The 13,743-nt window shown below is 43.1% G+C and overlaps 2 protein-coding genes across 12 annotated transcripts in view; one reads left to right on the top strand and one right to left on the bottom strand.

Annotated features, from left to right (window-relative positions):
* Positions 1 to 163: 163 nt before the first annotated feature.
* LOC128747809 (uncharacterized) lies at positions 164 to 3,268 on the bottom strand. The gene is made up of 5 exons (XM_053845997.1): positions 1,800 to 3,268; positions 1,132 to 1,295; positions 902 to 1,046; positions 506 to 802; positions 164 to 430 (listed from the first exon to the last, which is right to left on the bottom strand). Exons 1-5 carry the CDS (start codon positions 3,255 to 3,257, stop codon positions 272 to 274), a joined length of 2,223 nt encoding a protein of 740 aa, XP_053701972.1. The 5' UTR covers positions 3,258 to 3,268; the 3' UTR covers positions 164 to 271.
* Positions 3,269 to 8,421: 5,153 nt separating this feature from the next.
* The window catches only part of szt2 (SZT2 subunit of KICSTOR complex), a 53,381-nt gene continuing 48,059 nt past the window's right edge, over positions 8,422 to 13,743 (top strand). For all 11 annotated transcript variants that reach the window (XR_008414242.1, XR_008414238.1, XR_008414235.1 and 8 more), the window contains exons 1-13: positions 8,422 to 8,564; positions 9,680 to 9,805; positions 9,973 to 10,146; positions 10,223 to 10,393; positions 10,776 to 10,898; positions 11,715 to 11,877; positions 11,943 to 12,049; positions 12,116 to 12,326; positions 12,575 to 12,745; positions 12,829 to 13,060; positions 13,129 to 13,258; positions 13,342 to 13,487; positions 13,575 to 13,727. Coding sequence is in view for 5 of the 11 variants with exons in the window: in XM_053861069.1 (XP_053717044.1) it covers positions 8,541 to 8,564; positions 9,680 to 9,805; positions 9,973 to 10,146; positions 10,223 to 10,393; positions 10,776 to 10,898; positions 11,715 to 11,877; positions 11,943 to 12,049; positions 12,116 to 12,326; positions 12,575 to 12,745; positions 12,829 to 13,060; positions 13,129 to 13,258; positions 13,342 to 13,487; positions 13,575 to 13,727 (1,931 nt within the window). In the remaining 6 variants the exon portion in view is untranslated. The remainder of the gene's footprint in view (positions 8,565 to 9,679; positions 9,806 to 9,972; positions 10,147 to 10,222; positions 10,394 to 10,775; positions 10,899 to 11,714; positions 11,878 to 11,942; positions 12,050 to 12,115; positions 12,327 to 12,574; positions 12,746 to 12,828; positions 13,061 to 13,128; positions 13,259 to 13,341; positions 13,488 to 13,574; positions 13,728 to 13,743) is intronic.

Genomic DNA, 13,743 nt, shown 5'->3' with positions numbered 1-13,743 from the left:
TTTTTTTGTCTTTGTTTATTTAATTTGTCCTCATTTATTCATCTATCTTATCTCTTATCTATCTATCTTATCTCCCAAAAGTATAACCCTCCAATCTAACAATCCAAATTTCTTTCGCGCCCAAGATTTCACAATATTTCCATGCCATCAGAAAAAAAAGAGACATGTTTTAAAAAATTTATTCCTCCACACTTTCCTTTTGGTTGCAGTAGTTTGACTTTGAAATTAAATGATGCCCTTTGTTTACTTTTTACATAGTTCATCAAACAGTCTATTCCAGCACTTCCTTCTTAAGCTGTGCAATGCGTCTCAGTTGCTGGTTCCACTTGTCTTCTCTTTGTAGTAGGTATTCCATAAACTGAGCTGAGTCCACCCCTCCACCACACGAAGCTGTGATGCAGAATCCTCTCTGCTGCAGACGCTCCAACACCTGAAGTGAAATGAGGAGGAATAACCTTAGCTGCCGCCATGATGGAGCATTCCCGTCCTAAGCTAATGTTTTTACCTGCACTGAGTTCAATGGGCAGTAGTTGTTTAGTGGAAACTGGGTGACGTGTGTGTCAGAGTTCCAGTCAGTGCTTTGGGAATTGCATAGGACTTCCCTGACCTCTGGGAAAACCTCCTGGATCCAGGAACGACGGCCACTCAGGCTGATCCTTTCCCCTTGCTCTGGGGCCACGTGGACCAGCACACACTGCCAGTCCAGACACACACGATCCTGCTCCGTCTTCCAGAGTTCTAGTTGATCCAGAAGAGGATCCAGTTGGAAGAAAGAGGCCTCCTCATGAAGTAGCCAGTATTCCTGCAAACACATTAGCACAGTGTCAAAAGGAAATAGTCATTTGGTGTTTCATCCATGTTGACGTCATATTATTAATTATATTTTACTGTAGACACTCACCTTGAAATCATTAGGTAGCAAGAGCTTAGAGGTCCGTAGGAAGTTGAGTATGTATCGGAACATGGGCCCATCTCGATCAATGAAGTAGTGCTGCTTCAGTGTGTCCAGCACGATCGGCTCTGAGCCATCAAACAGTCTGCTGAGCCTGTCCACAACAATGTCAGTATTCACCATTGCTTCTTCAAGACGGGCGTAATACATTTTGAGGTGCAGATTTTTGTCGGACTTACCGTGACCCTGGGTACTTGGTGAGCGTGGCCAAGCTGCTGGTGTACATGTGTCCGCCTACGTCGATGTGAACGGGTGCGTTGGTTTTGGTCAACTGTGCGTGGCTCGGTACACCAAGGGAGACTCCTGAAAACTGCGGCTGACTCACCAAACTGATCAAGCCGTCCTGAGACACCAAAGACATATTTCATGTCAGTTAATGACCATAGTATGATACGCGGATGCTCAGTTTAAAACTTTACTGCTGTTTTGTTTACAGACATTTATCCATTAAACCAGCATCAGGCTGCAACAGCCTTCTACAGTGCGTGTCATGTTTCGTTGGTCTTATTTTTGGCTATTCATCCACAGACCTTAACCTAAAAATCCATCCATCTGTTTGCCTGAGCCTTTCCAAGGTCTTTGTTGTGGGGGCAGCAGCTGAAGTAAAGTGGCCTAGACTTACTCTCTCCCCAGAAAAGGGCCAGTAACATCAGCTTGCTTCTCTTGCACCTCTCCTTTGAATGTCCAAATGATGGGTGAGCTTCTCTCACCAACTCACTTTAGTCACTAACCGCAGCTTGCAGGAACAAATACAGATCAAAGACCAGAGCTTTCTCCATTCTTTTTACATTTTAATGTCATTGCACGTTGAAATACTGCATCATTTATACTTGACTTGACCTGTTACCTGTGTGTTGACTTCTGGCTGTAGGTCTGCCTGTGTGGTGCAGCGGGAGGCGGTCTTCAGTTCCCTCTGTTCTCCCTCAGAAGCCTCCGATCTGACGCGCACACATGGCTTCTTGTAATTCGGTTCCAACGCCGTGTCCTCGGCTGCCCTCCTCCGAACTCCAACCGCGTGGGTCCGCTCTGGCTTCACCTCGATCACCTGTTCCGGGCGCGTTACCACGAGCTGCAGCTGAGGTTTGGCGGGAACTGTCTCCGTAGCAACGCAGTGCGACGCCGGCCCGGGACCAACGATGCTGTTGAGTGTCGCTATGGAGACGGCGCCGATGCAGTGGTTTGTGTACGTCTTGGACAAATGCGCTGCCCGCGACAACATCTGCATCCGCGTTCCCAGCAGGTTCTTGCCGATAGCCTTGTTCTCGAACCACGTGACGTCGCTCGCGCAGCACTGGTCTCGCGGGCGCTGGAAGAAGGCGCTGCACAGCGGGTTCCGCTTGGACACGAACTTGATGAAGCTGCTGTACGGACACAGCTCGGTGCCGGTCTCGTACATCCGCGGGAGCGTCTCCTCGTCAGGGTCCGGGCGCCTCTTGGTCCAAGCGGCCGAGCGGGATTTATGGTAGGGACCGAGAGCCTTGAAATAAACAAACTTTCGACCGTCTTCATCCACTGCGTGACCGAACGAGTCCTCCTCCAGCTCGCGCTGGTTCTCCCGCCCCCGCGTACAGAAATACATGCAGGTCTCGAACCAGACTTTGTTGAGCAGCCCGAACGGAGTGTCGACGTTAAAAACGGCGGACTCGTAAAGTTTCCGCAGGTCCGAGCGCGTGATGGCTTGTTTCTGAACCACCGGACCCGCGCCTTGCTCCTCCAGGCGCCGTATGACCGCGGCCAGCGTCAGGTTCGCGCTGCGCAGCTCCGGGTCTTTGGTCAGGTCCAAAGTGCGGGAGTAGGGCGGTTCATTCAGGTAGCGGTTCAGCGAGCTCCGGATGCTGATGAGAGAAGACTTGCTGTACAACTGGCCACTTTTGGAGCGCGCCTCGGCGTAGAAGGAGCGCAGGAACGCGCAGAGCGCCTCCTTGTCAAGAGTTTCAAAGTCTGGACTTTGGGCTTTCTCGCTCAGGTATTCTCGGAAGATCCGGACCGCATAGCGGGTCGCAAGTCGCGTGTTCTCGCTCAGTCGGTTTCGTTCGCCCTCCAGGTGAGACTCCAGCGGGGCAGGCACGCTCCCCCCAAATCGGTCGCCCCCCTCTTCTTCTTCTCGGTCCATACTCCGCATAACGACCGCATCATTTTCTGTTGCAGAGTCGCACTCTGCCTCAGCGCAATCTTCCTCTTCCTCCCCAGTGATCCGGACCTCCTGGATCTCATCCTCTTCTTCCTCTCCTTCTTTCTCAGCGCTCTCGTCCGGGCGGCTCATCCTCTCCTGTTCTGCGTCTCCGCTGGCAGAAATTCTCGCCATATTGCGGTCTGTGAAGCAGTCCTCCGGCAACGCGCATGCGCTATATTGGACCGCAGCACCGACTGTCTTTTGTGTTTTGTGACCTTCAGCTGTGCGCTCACTTTTTAAGACACAGGGAGCAAGTGGAAACGTTTGGGAGCCCAGTCCTTACAGACACGACGGGCTGCTGGACTGAATATAGGACCACATGACAAGCAATTTGATAAAAAAAAAATGGATCCCTGTCAGAAATAACAGCCAATGGCAGACAGAGATTTTTGTGTTTGAATGTCATATTGCTCTACATGGAAGTGACCTGGGAGAACCATTTTTGACGGATTTGAGCAATTTCAAGTTCATTCATTTGCTGTTCATGTTCCAAAACACATCTTTTTCAGAAGTTCCAAACAAAGTGCAAAAATCTGAAGTAAGGGGTTTGCGATTATCAGCGACTGGCATCACATCATCATCATCTTACTTGCCTCAACTTTGGTGAACTTTGGTTTGACTCTTGAAACCTTTCATCCTATCAATTTTTATATCCATTTGACAGCTACTGGTTATGGCAACAGCTGGATTAAGCCTCCAGTTGTCTCAATATTCAGATTATTCAGTGACAAATCAGTTTGTTGGGCTGCACACTTATTTAACCCATGTACTTCACTTGAGTACTACATTTGAGTCACAGGCTCTGATCATAAGAGCCATGACGCTGCCCTCGGGCAATATACTCCAGTCCTCTTGCAAGCCTTTGCTGGGAAATGAATTTATTGTCTGAAATATTCATTATTCTATTTGTTATTTTGGGATAAAAGCAAATAATTGAGGGTAGAAGTATGTGCTCATGCTAGTTAGCAACATTACTATTGCTCGCTCCAAAGTTTTTGTGATAGAGTATTTGCGTCATTTCTGCAATCTTTCCCACAGAGCATTGTTTGGTCTAAAAGGTCGCCAGACGTCTAGGCTAAAAATCAGTCTACCACTGATCTAAAAATTAAAGTCCAGACTGGCCGTCTATTAGTCTGTTCATTGATCATGGACTCTTAAAAATCTTTTATGTATTATTTTTAAGCTTTAATAATGAGTGGATTAAGTTCTATCATCTAGATTTAGGCTAAAGTTCAGCCCATTATCCAGTGGTGAGTTTTGGTAGACTAGTCATCGAATAGACATTTAAGGCTCAGGGGGTAGTCAAGCTAAGATAATAATTCATGTAAACACTGACAGTGATGGTGGGATCGATAAATGAGACACTCCATGAAAGAGGCTGTGGGCCTCAGTTGATCTGATCAAGGACCGCAAATGGCCCACTGGATGGACTTTGGACTTGCTGCTGCTCACTGCAAATATTGAGGCAAAAAAAAGTAAAAAAAAAAAAAAAAGATCCTTTTAAATGATGCAATCAAGTTTATGAATCACAAGTGCATTCATATTGGTAGTAAAGCAGTTGAGTGCTTGAGTGCTGCATTAGCAGTAGTTTATTTCAATCCCACATAAAACATCCAAAAATAACTCATTCATCTCATCTTAATCTGAGCGATCCCATTGGAGCTAAGCGAAGAACTGGACTTTTAATTTCTGATTTTTTTTCTATATTTTCTTTACTCAGACAGATCAGATTTCTGTTTTTCTTAATGAATAAAACTGTGTATATAGATGGAACAGCTTGCACTGAATTTAAATAATATTTATTACAAACACCAAAGTGCTAAGTGCTTTAAAATGACTGGTTTTAAAACATGTTGCATCAGCATGAAACAGACCATCATGATTAACTGAAATTGTGGAAGTGGGAGGTGAAGGTGTGCACCGATTATAATTTGTGAAATTCATTTGGATATTTTCTGATATTTGTAGTGATTTGATGTCAAATCTGGAATGTTAGTAAGGCACTGGTGACCTGTGTTTTTTTTTTTTGCTGTTTCATTTTTGATCAGATGGATTTATTTAAAAGTCAGTTGTGATTTGAAGAGTTGTTGAAATGATAAAATAAGGTTGGCAGGTCCAACTCGGGTTATTGATGTCACAATATAGAGGCAATGGAGGACACATGCCAGGACAGCTCTGTAAGACAAGGCTACTGAGATCAGAGGGACAGGAACTTCTTCGAGAATATATCGACAATAATACCCATCTTCCATGTGGATGTTCAGTGATTTTGTTGACATCAGGTAAAGGTTCAGGTGTGATGGTTGCTCATATACGTGTGTTTCAGACAATGAAGATATCACTATGAGAATATCGTGTCCCTAGTGAGAACCATCTTTCAATACCGTCATAATCAGTTATAACACAAAGAGTTTGTAAAATGTTGTTGCAGCACTTTCCAGAGTGTCACAGACTTATGCGTCTAAGATATCTGTCCCCCATTTCTTTTTTTTTTTTGCGTCTTCCTAAAATAGTGTCCCATCATGCTCTCTGTCAGCTGCTGGCGAGGTGCTGGTTCCTCCCAAGGGCATGCATGACCTTGATCTACTGTCCACCCTTTGCTCTGCTCCATGCTTATTGGCCATCAATGTACAGCACGATCCCTTCTCTCATACTGACTGTCATGAAAAAAATACCAGCAACTTTTTTCAATGACGCTGAAATGGTGTGTAGAATTGGATATTTTGTACTGTAAATGATATCTGCAACTGTTATTATAAATGGTGCCACAAACTGTATAAAAAACAATCACACTTCAGCATGAGTTCACTTCCCAAACTACATGACAGGGTTTCATTCTTAACTTTGGAATGGATAAATGTTATAGGTGGCCATGAGAGAGTCTGTTGTGCTGTTGTTGTTCATGTTCTTTGGAGGTCTAAGGGCATGAAACGGTGCTGCTGGTTAATTTTGGCATTGTGTTGTTGTGCTTATGGATGATGCATTTAACGTGAGTATGTCACACATCTGTTGCTGAACAGTGAAGAACAACATTTCAGATGCAAAGTATGAATATCAAATACCTGTTTTACGGTCTTAAATCATCTTGTACTCAAAGCTGGGATTGAACGTTAAATGCTTCTCATTTGCATTATCACGCTTAAGCAGCTGTTTATCAGTGAGTTATGATATTTCTTATCAGTGTTTCACCCTCAGGGCATGCATCCAGTTTGCCAGAGACATTTCATGAGCATGCTACACCTCTGCATTTACATTCTCCTCAGCTGAGCAACAACTACTAAACATTGCTCAGTGTGGTTCGGGAGGGGAGTGATTTGTATGCAGTTTGTGGAGACACCGATAAGAGACCCTTTAGTGCATCCTTTGCTTTTTTTTTTAATAATTTAATTTTGTGAGGATTTGCATGCCAAGGCAATGGCGGTGCTTGGGGGGATATCATGGCCTGTCTTCAAAAGGAGATCAGTACTCTGAGTACAGCAGAAAAATGTGTAGGATGGCACTTTTTTGTGTGAGCAGGTAATTTGCTCCCTGACTAATCTGCAGCGATATGAAGAGGTTCAGCACAAAGAGCAGACTTTGGCTCAAAGGCTCGTGACAAACCTGTAGAAATTAAAAACAAGGTGTAACAGCTGGAACGGAAGCCAGTCTCGGGGGCTGTGGAGGAAGGTGTGCGTAGAAGCTTGTCTGTGTGCATGTGTGTGTGGCGTGCACGTTTCACAGCAGCGATTCCTCCATCCGAGTGGCTGTGTGTTGAAAGTGCACCTTTGCTTGAGGATAATTCATTTGCAGGGGATGTCAGCAAGAAGTATTAGCCAGCCACAATTATGTGTGTAGGATGAGCGGAGGTGGAGGTTACATAAGGTTAAAATGCACACATATTTACAATGATTATGAGCTGTACTTCAGTTTTAAAATTCTATTCTGACTTTCCTTAAAATTGACTCCATATTAGTCAAGTTGTTGTGCTTTTTTTAACACCCTGAAACACAAGAGATATACATTTATGCATTTATATACATTTTCTTCTATCCATAAAGTTGCACCATAATGGCCCCTGAAGCTCTGCATCTTACCTCTTTTTGTTTGGAGAAGTACAGCTTGAAGATTTCGATCACCAAAAACAGCATGTTAATCTGGCTGCAGAGGTTGAGTGCTCATTCACCTGTGTCCCAAAAGTTGGTGCTTCAGTCTTATTTCACTTGCAGCAAAGAGGAAAAATGAGTCACCTATTAAATTCCAATTCTGGTCATCTGCATTAAAATCCCATCACTGAGTCAGTTTTAGTTTGTGCACGTATTGAATGTTGTGGCATTGCTCCAGTATGAGACCTGACGTTTTCTTGAGTTTTGCTTTTTGCAAATTGAGATAGGAATTCCTGAGAAAGAGCAATAACAGAACTTTGTATCCATAGGAAGGTTGCTTTTGCAAAGAAGAGTGAGCTTCTCCGTGGACAATAACTGCATTATTGACAATGCTGTTATATGTTATGTTATATATTGTATATGTCAGACTTTCATATCATATGAAGCTGGCAATTTTATTGTACACATTACATGTGCACTAGATTCAGTCTCAAAACTTGAATGGGGCGCTGTCCCTAAAAGTACATAGCTAGCGGATCAACATATTAAAAATCAAAGTACCATGGCAGTGAAAGACAAAATGTAATCTGCACATACTGTAAATGGACAGATGCACCAAAGAGGGTAAAAATTAAAACTAAGATATTAAAAGACCTTATACAATTTTTAATTACACCATGGTATGATATCAAAGAATTATTGTGCTCAGGTCAATAACAAACTCTATTCCGGGGCGATATCGCCGCCTCTTGGACCGAGACTGACCGTGTTTACGTCATGACGCAACGATGAGGTCTTGTTCAGATGCGAAAGTCACGAACGACTCTTGATTCAGTTTGGCGAGATGCATTTTTTTAAGTTAACTCCTTAACTGACTTAAACAATTTAATACATAGCTTGTACTTCACAACCGAACCTTGTCACGTTCATCACGTGGTGCCCACATCAACAATCGCGAAACTGTTTGTTATCAATATTTCAAATTAAAAGAAATTAGATATGTATTACAAGGCGTTTATGCACAACAGCGGAGAAAATATTTGATAGTCTCGAAAACATGACAGGCTTGCTCACGAAGGAAATTATTACTACGTTTTTACGTCTTCATCCATCGCTTCCACAAACGCGTTACGAGTGTTAGTTTATTTTATTCTGAAGGGAAATAGCGGAATTACAACGTGTTCATATTTTGTATGGGCGCTTATCCACAGGAAGAAGCAGGCAAGCTACGAAACAAGCAGATGAGATCAGGGAATATTTTGTGTCAGTCACCCCAATATCATCCATCGAATCAGGTGTTCCACTCTCCTGCAGGCCACATGCTCCGCCAGACATGGCAGACAGGCAAGACAACGAGGTAAAGTTTGCTACAGTAACCTGTCCGTTTGTCAACATCAACCCATGTTGTTGTTGTTGTGTGCTGCACCACACTGGCTGCTCGAAGTTTCACTTAGAATGCACAGCGGCTGGCTGTTTTCATGCCATAAATTCCACTGCAGTTCTTTCCTGACAACTTTTATCCTACCGTCCCGTTAGCTTAGCAACTTTTGATGGGTCTGCAAATGTTGATGGCATTTGACCAGTGTGTGGAATAAATGGATAGCACTTTACTTCCTGGAATTTTATTTTGTACCATACATACGGCATTTTGTCCGTTATAGTGCTATATTAAGGTTTTTTTTCCAAATGTTAGCGATCCCACCCAATGTAGCATCATTCTTTTGCAACAGACAAACATCCAGTGTTTAATGAATGTTATTTTCTCTTCATTATCTTGTATATTTTTTTAAATTTATGTCATGTTTCCAGTCAGTGAGTCCTTCCTCTGCCTTTTTGACAATTGTGGGTTTTATCTTAAGTTTTTCCCTGGATTTCTGCTTATTATCTAATTCACCAGTCTTCTTGGAAAATATATCAAATATATACAATATTATGGACAGTTGTCCATAATAAATCTAGAACAGCATGACTACCACGCAGTAATATTTCTTTGTGTTGCATTAATAACTATTTTCAACATACAATAGTTTGAGGCGGCCGGTCGAAAAAGGGTGCCAAGCATTGTCTCGACACATATTTGTAAACCCAGACTAACCCCCTGAGGTCTTGTTGATTCTGCCCGTAGCACACTGTATGGCTCAATTGGATGTGTCTACTTCCTCCTCTGTGACTGCTTTGCTTCTTTGATTGTTTTCTTTAAAATGCAGTCTTTAAACTTAGTGAAATATCCTTCACCATGAAGCCGCAGTTATCAGCAACATATTGAGGATATGAACCCGCCAATAGAATAGTGTAAATTGCAGTACATCCTGTGTTACCCTACCTGTTTTATTTGATGATAAAATTCAGAAGACATTTTTTGTCACACATTTTTTTGGGGGCGTGAATGTTAGGTGATCAAGTTCATGCAATCTTCCTATAATAACATGAGTGTAACATGTTTTGCACATGATTGATTTTCCCTCTACTCAGGTGGAGGAGGCTGACCAAATCTACCTGCTGATGAAAGAGGAGTATAGAATCTCCAGGAATGTGCGCCTTGCATGGTTTCTTGGGAAACTAAACCAGGTCATTTGGCCAGCTTCAAAACCAGAACTGGTGAGTGTCTCTTGGCTTTCATCGATTGCTGGATGTTTGACACCATTCAAAGACTGTCTACACAGAAATTTTGTGACTTATGAGTGAGCAATTTAATAAGAGGGAAAGAAAGACATGAACTATCCTCAGGTGATGAAATTATATTAGCAATGGTTTTGTACTTGCAGCTCAACTCTGAGAATGAATTGGATCTCCTTAGCATCTTGCCTAAGGGATGGCGGCCAGAATTCTCCCCGAACACGTACCCATATATGTTGGTGCCGTCCACGCGAGCCACCTTCCTGGCTCGTAGATACCGCTTCATCATTGAGCTGGACCTCAGCCCCTCCACTGGGATTGTGGTAATCTTTGCTGCTCATTTGACTGAGTGTGGAACTGTAACAAAGAAGACTGCAAAGTTCACTTTTTTTTCCTCAGGATGACTGCACGGGAGAGATGATCTTTGATGAGGTCTTTCATGCCCTGTCCCGCTGTCTCCTTGGTCTGGCTCAACCTTTCATTGTCCCCGGAACTGATCAACTGTTCAAACCAAAAATCTTCGTCACCATTTTGGTGTACTCGTCAATCATTGGTCTCAGCTTTCATCAGGTCAGTCTGGTTTCTCACTGAATGATGACAGTTGTCCTCAGATGTGTGTCTCTGTGGCTATGTTTGTCTCTCACCAAGATTCGTCTTTAACGAATGCTGGAAACAAAGCAATAGTGAAGTGTGTTTCAGTGAATGCAAACTTAGTGTGGAAAAATAGAAAAAGGTTTTTTGTAATAGGGAAGTGAAAATGAAAGTGCATTTTGCAGAAGGCTTTGATGCCATTTTATATGCCTTTTTAAGTGCATCACTCTGCTCCTCCTTAATCTGAAAATGAGGTTTATTACGTTTATTTTTGTGTTCACTTATTTTTCCTCCATTCATATTGATGGGTTACCACTTTGTACCTGACATAATGTTGTAGTCACTTGGACTCTCTCTTTAGGTGCTGGTGCAAGGATGCCAGCTGAATAGAACAAACCTAGATGCATTTTTGCTGCACATCTATCAGCAGCTCAGAGCTGTGGAGAGCAACATTGCAGAGGTTCTCTATCAGCAGCATGAACAGGTAAGTTTGTTTCTGCTGTCAACCATAACATGGTGACCATTGACAAGATAAAGTGTTAAGGACTAACTAGGGATGACAAACAAAATGGCAAATTGAAAATGTGACTTGCTTTATCAAATATGGGCTCAGTCAATGTTTATCATCTATTGCTACTTAGTTATGAGCTGCATAAATTCTTTGTATCGATTTCGCAAATGCTTGTTGTGTTATTATGACCACGGCTGTAATGTTCTTCAAGGTATTGTATTATAGTAATTTGTAGTAATTATCCAACTTGTAGAAGCAACACACAGACATGCTCTTCTACACAAAAAAGATGAAATTTGAAAGAGGCTCAGCATCCATCTCATTCATTTTGTACATCTGATTAAAATTTGAAAAAGACTCACATGAAGTCAGGTACAGTTGTGGTGGGATCAGTTATTTGTTTTGCAATATAAATATTTAATGTAATAACAGGTTTACAATATATAGTGTACAATATCAATTGCATTGGAATAGTTGTGTTTTTGTTTTTTTTTATTTAATCACAATTGGGATGGGCGTTGACAATGGAAATGCTAAAATCTAAAACAATACTCAAATCTATTGATGCTAACTGACCTGCTTCTCTTCCCTTTATCCCATTGAGAATTGGTAAGAGAATCGCTAAGGAAGCGTATCATTGAGCAGTATCGATAATGGAAATACTTATCAATTCCCATCCCTACTCACAGTAGTCTTTATTTCAGTCTCAAAAATATGTCGACTTCACTTCTGTGCTGCTGTTCGCGTTCTAAAAACTGTGATGTCTCACATCTGCTTTCTGTTCTCAAGTCAGCGAATCCACTCCAGAGCTCCAATTGTAGTAACATCCAAGCAGATGGTCAGCCCCAACGAAAACAGGGGGTGTCCATGGTGTCTGCAGACATGGGACTCGTCAGTATGGTGCGGCAGGGAATCTTGGCGCTCCAGCTGTTGCCTCCAAACTCCAGTGCAGGTTTGTTGTGTCCTCAATGGGTTTACTGCTCAGTGATTCTTTCTAATGACTGTCGTCTTCTTCAGGGATCATCATCATCACAGATGGAGTGACCAGTGTTCCAGATGTAGCCGTGTGTGAAACTCTTCTGAACCAACTAAGAAGTGGCACCATCACATGCTCCTTTGTGCAGGTCTTTATTCATTCTGCAAGACAAATGGTTTCTATGCTGACATGCTAAAAGCTTGCCTCGGTGCAGGTGGGCGGCGCCTACTCCTACGACTGTAGCTTTGGTTACATACCCAATGTGGAGCTGATGAAGTTCATCTCACTGGCCACATTTGGGTCCTACCTACCGTCCTGCCCGGAACCTGATCTGAACAGCCAGGAGATGAATGCCTACCACAAAGCCTTCCTCACTTACTCCTTCCTCAAGACACCTGAATCTATGAACTCGGAATACTTCTGCGGTGAGACCTGCTTGGCTACTACTTGGCACTGTAGTTGATGTATTCAGTAATATCATTTTGAGGTCAAGTAAATGAAAAAAAAACGGTAAATATTAAAGCAAAAAGTCCCCCAAATCATTGCAATACAACATATACGAGTTGAAGAATAACAGCATCAATAAAACATCAAGGACTTCACCGTGTCCAAAACAGGAATGTACATCAAACACCCACTGGATCTTCATAACCGCTGTTCTTTTTCTTTTTAGTTTCTCAGCACAAGCTGTTCAATGAGCACCTGGTGTCTGCCAGTGGAAACCCAGCGCTGGTCATGAGGCGAAAAAAGCACACAGAGAAGGACGTGCACGCTCATCTGGTCAGCGTGGTGTCCGTACGCCTGAGAGAAGGCTACACCATCAGGGAGATCAGCCTGACCAAAGGTCAGAGACAAATCTTCCCTCACTGATATGTTTGTTTTTGTTATCTCACTTTTTTTTTTTTTAATATTGATTTTGGTTTGCAGGCGGGACTCAACTGGAGGTGAAACTTGTGTTGCTGTGGAAGCACAATATGCACATTGAGTATGTGGCGGCAGCTAGCTGGCCACTGGACCCTTCCAATCGCACGACCAAGGTGGAGGTGACGATGGAGGGAAGCTACGACATATTGCATGACATCAGTTGCACACAAAGGAAACCCATTACCAGCCCGTACCGCACATCTGTCATCCGTCGCTTCTGGAACACTCTCCAGAGGTCTGACGTCGCAAGGAAATATTGTCACATTTTATATGATGTAATGGTTTGGTTTTTTTTTCATCCAGTATCAATCAGACTGACCAGATGTTGGTACACCTCCAGTCTTTTAATTCAGTCCCTGAGAACTACACCATCCCCGAGAGCACAAAAAATGGGGTTCCACTTTTCTACATCCCTCCTGGATCTACTACTCCTGTACTGTTTACGACTATGAAGTTCCATTTTACACTTAGTTCCCAATTCACTAATACTAGGTTTGTTCTGATTGGTGTTTGAAGGTTCTGTCCCTGCAGCACAGTGGCTCAAAAGACTTCTCTCAGTCCCAGTTTGCATCCTACTGGAAGCCCATTCTCTCCATGGACGCCAACTTCTGGCAGAGATGGTTGCACATGCATCGTATTGCCATCATTCTTGAACATGACATGTGAGACACTTCTCTGTTCTGTCTTGCCTTGTTAGAAGATTCACTGTACGTTTTCAGTTTTACACTTTTTGTTGCTCATTCTTTCAGGCCAGTGCCTAAGTATCTGCACACAGCTGGAAACAACGGACGCTACAGCACTATCCAGTGTCGAATCTCTCACTCAGCTCTCACTTCTCTGCTGAGGGACTGGAGTAGCTTTGTCTTGGTGGAGGGCTACTCTTATGTGAAACTTATATACAGGTGAGACTCAGCTAGA

Source organism: Synchiropus splendidus, chromosome 1 (assembly GCF_027744825.2).
Source record: "Synchiropus splendidus isolate RoL2022-P1 chromosome 1, RoL_Sspl_1.0, whole genome shotgun sequence".
Classification (NCBI taxonomy): Eukaryota; Metazoa; Chordata; class Actinopteri; order Syngnathiformes; family Callionymidae; genus Synchiropus; species Synchiropus splendidus.
Note: the sequence above shows the minus strand (reverse complement) of the source record. Positions and strands in the feature narration are given on the sequence as shown.

Bases quoted from the DNA above. Each gene is read 5' to 3' on its own strand.
- LOC128747809 (XM_053845997.1), bottom strand. From the start codon at position 3,257: ATGGCGAGAATTTCTGCCAGCGGAGACGCAGAACAGGAGAGGATGAGC. The intron at 1,296-1,799 runs GTAACAGGTCAA...TTGGTGTCTCAG, and splicing joins AGCCAGAAGTCAACACACAG to GACGGCTTGATCAGTTTGGT. The intron at 803-901 runs GTGAGTGTCTAC...ATGTGTTTGCAG, and splicing joins TGCTACCTAATGATTTCAAG to GAATACTGGCTACTTCATGA.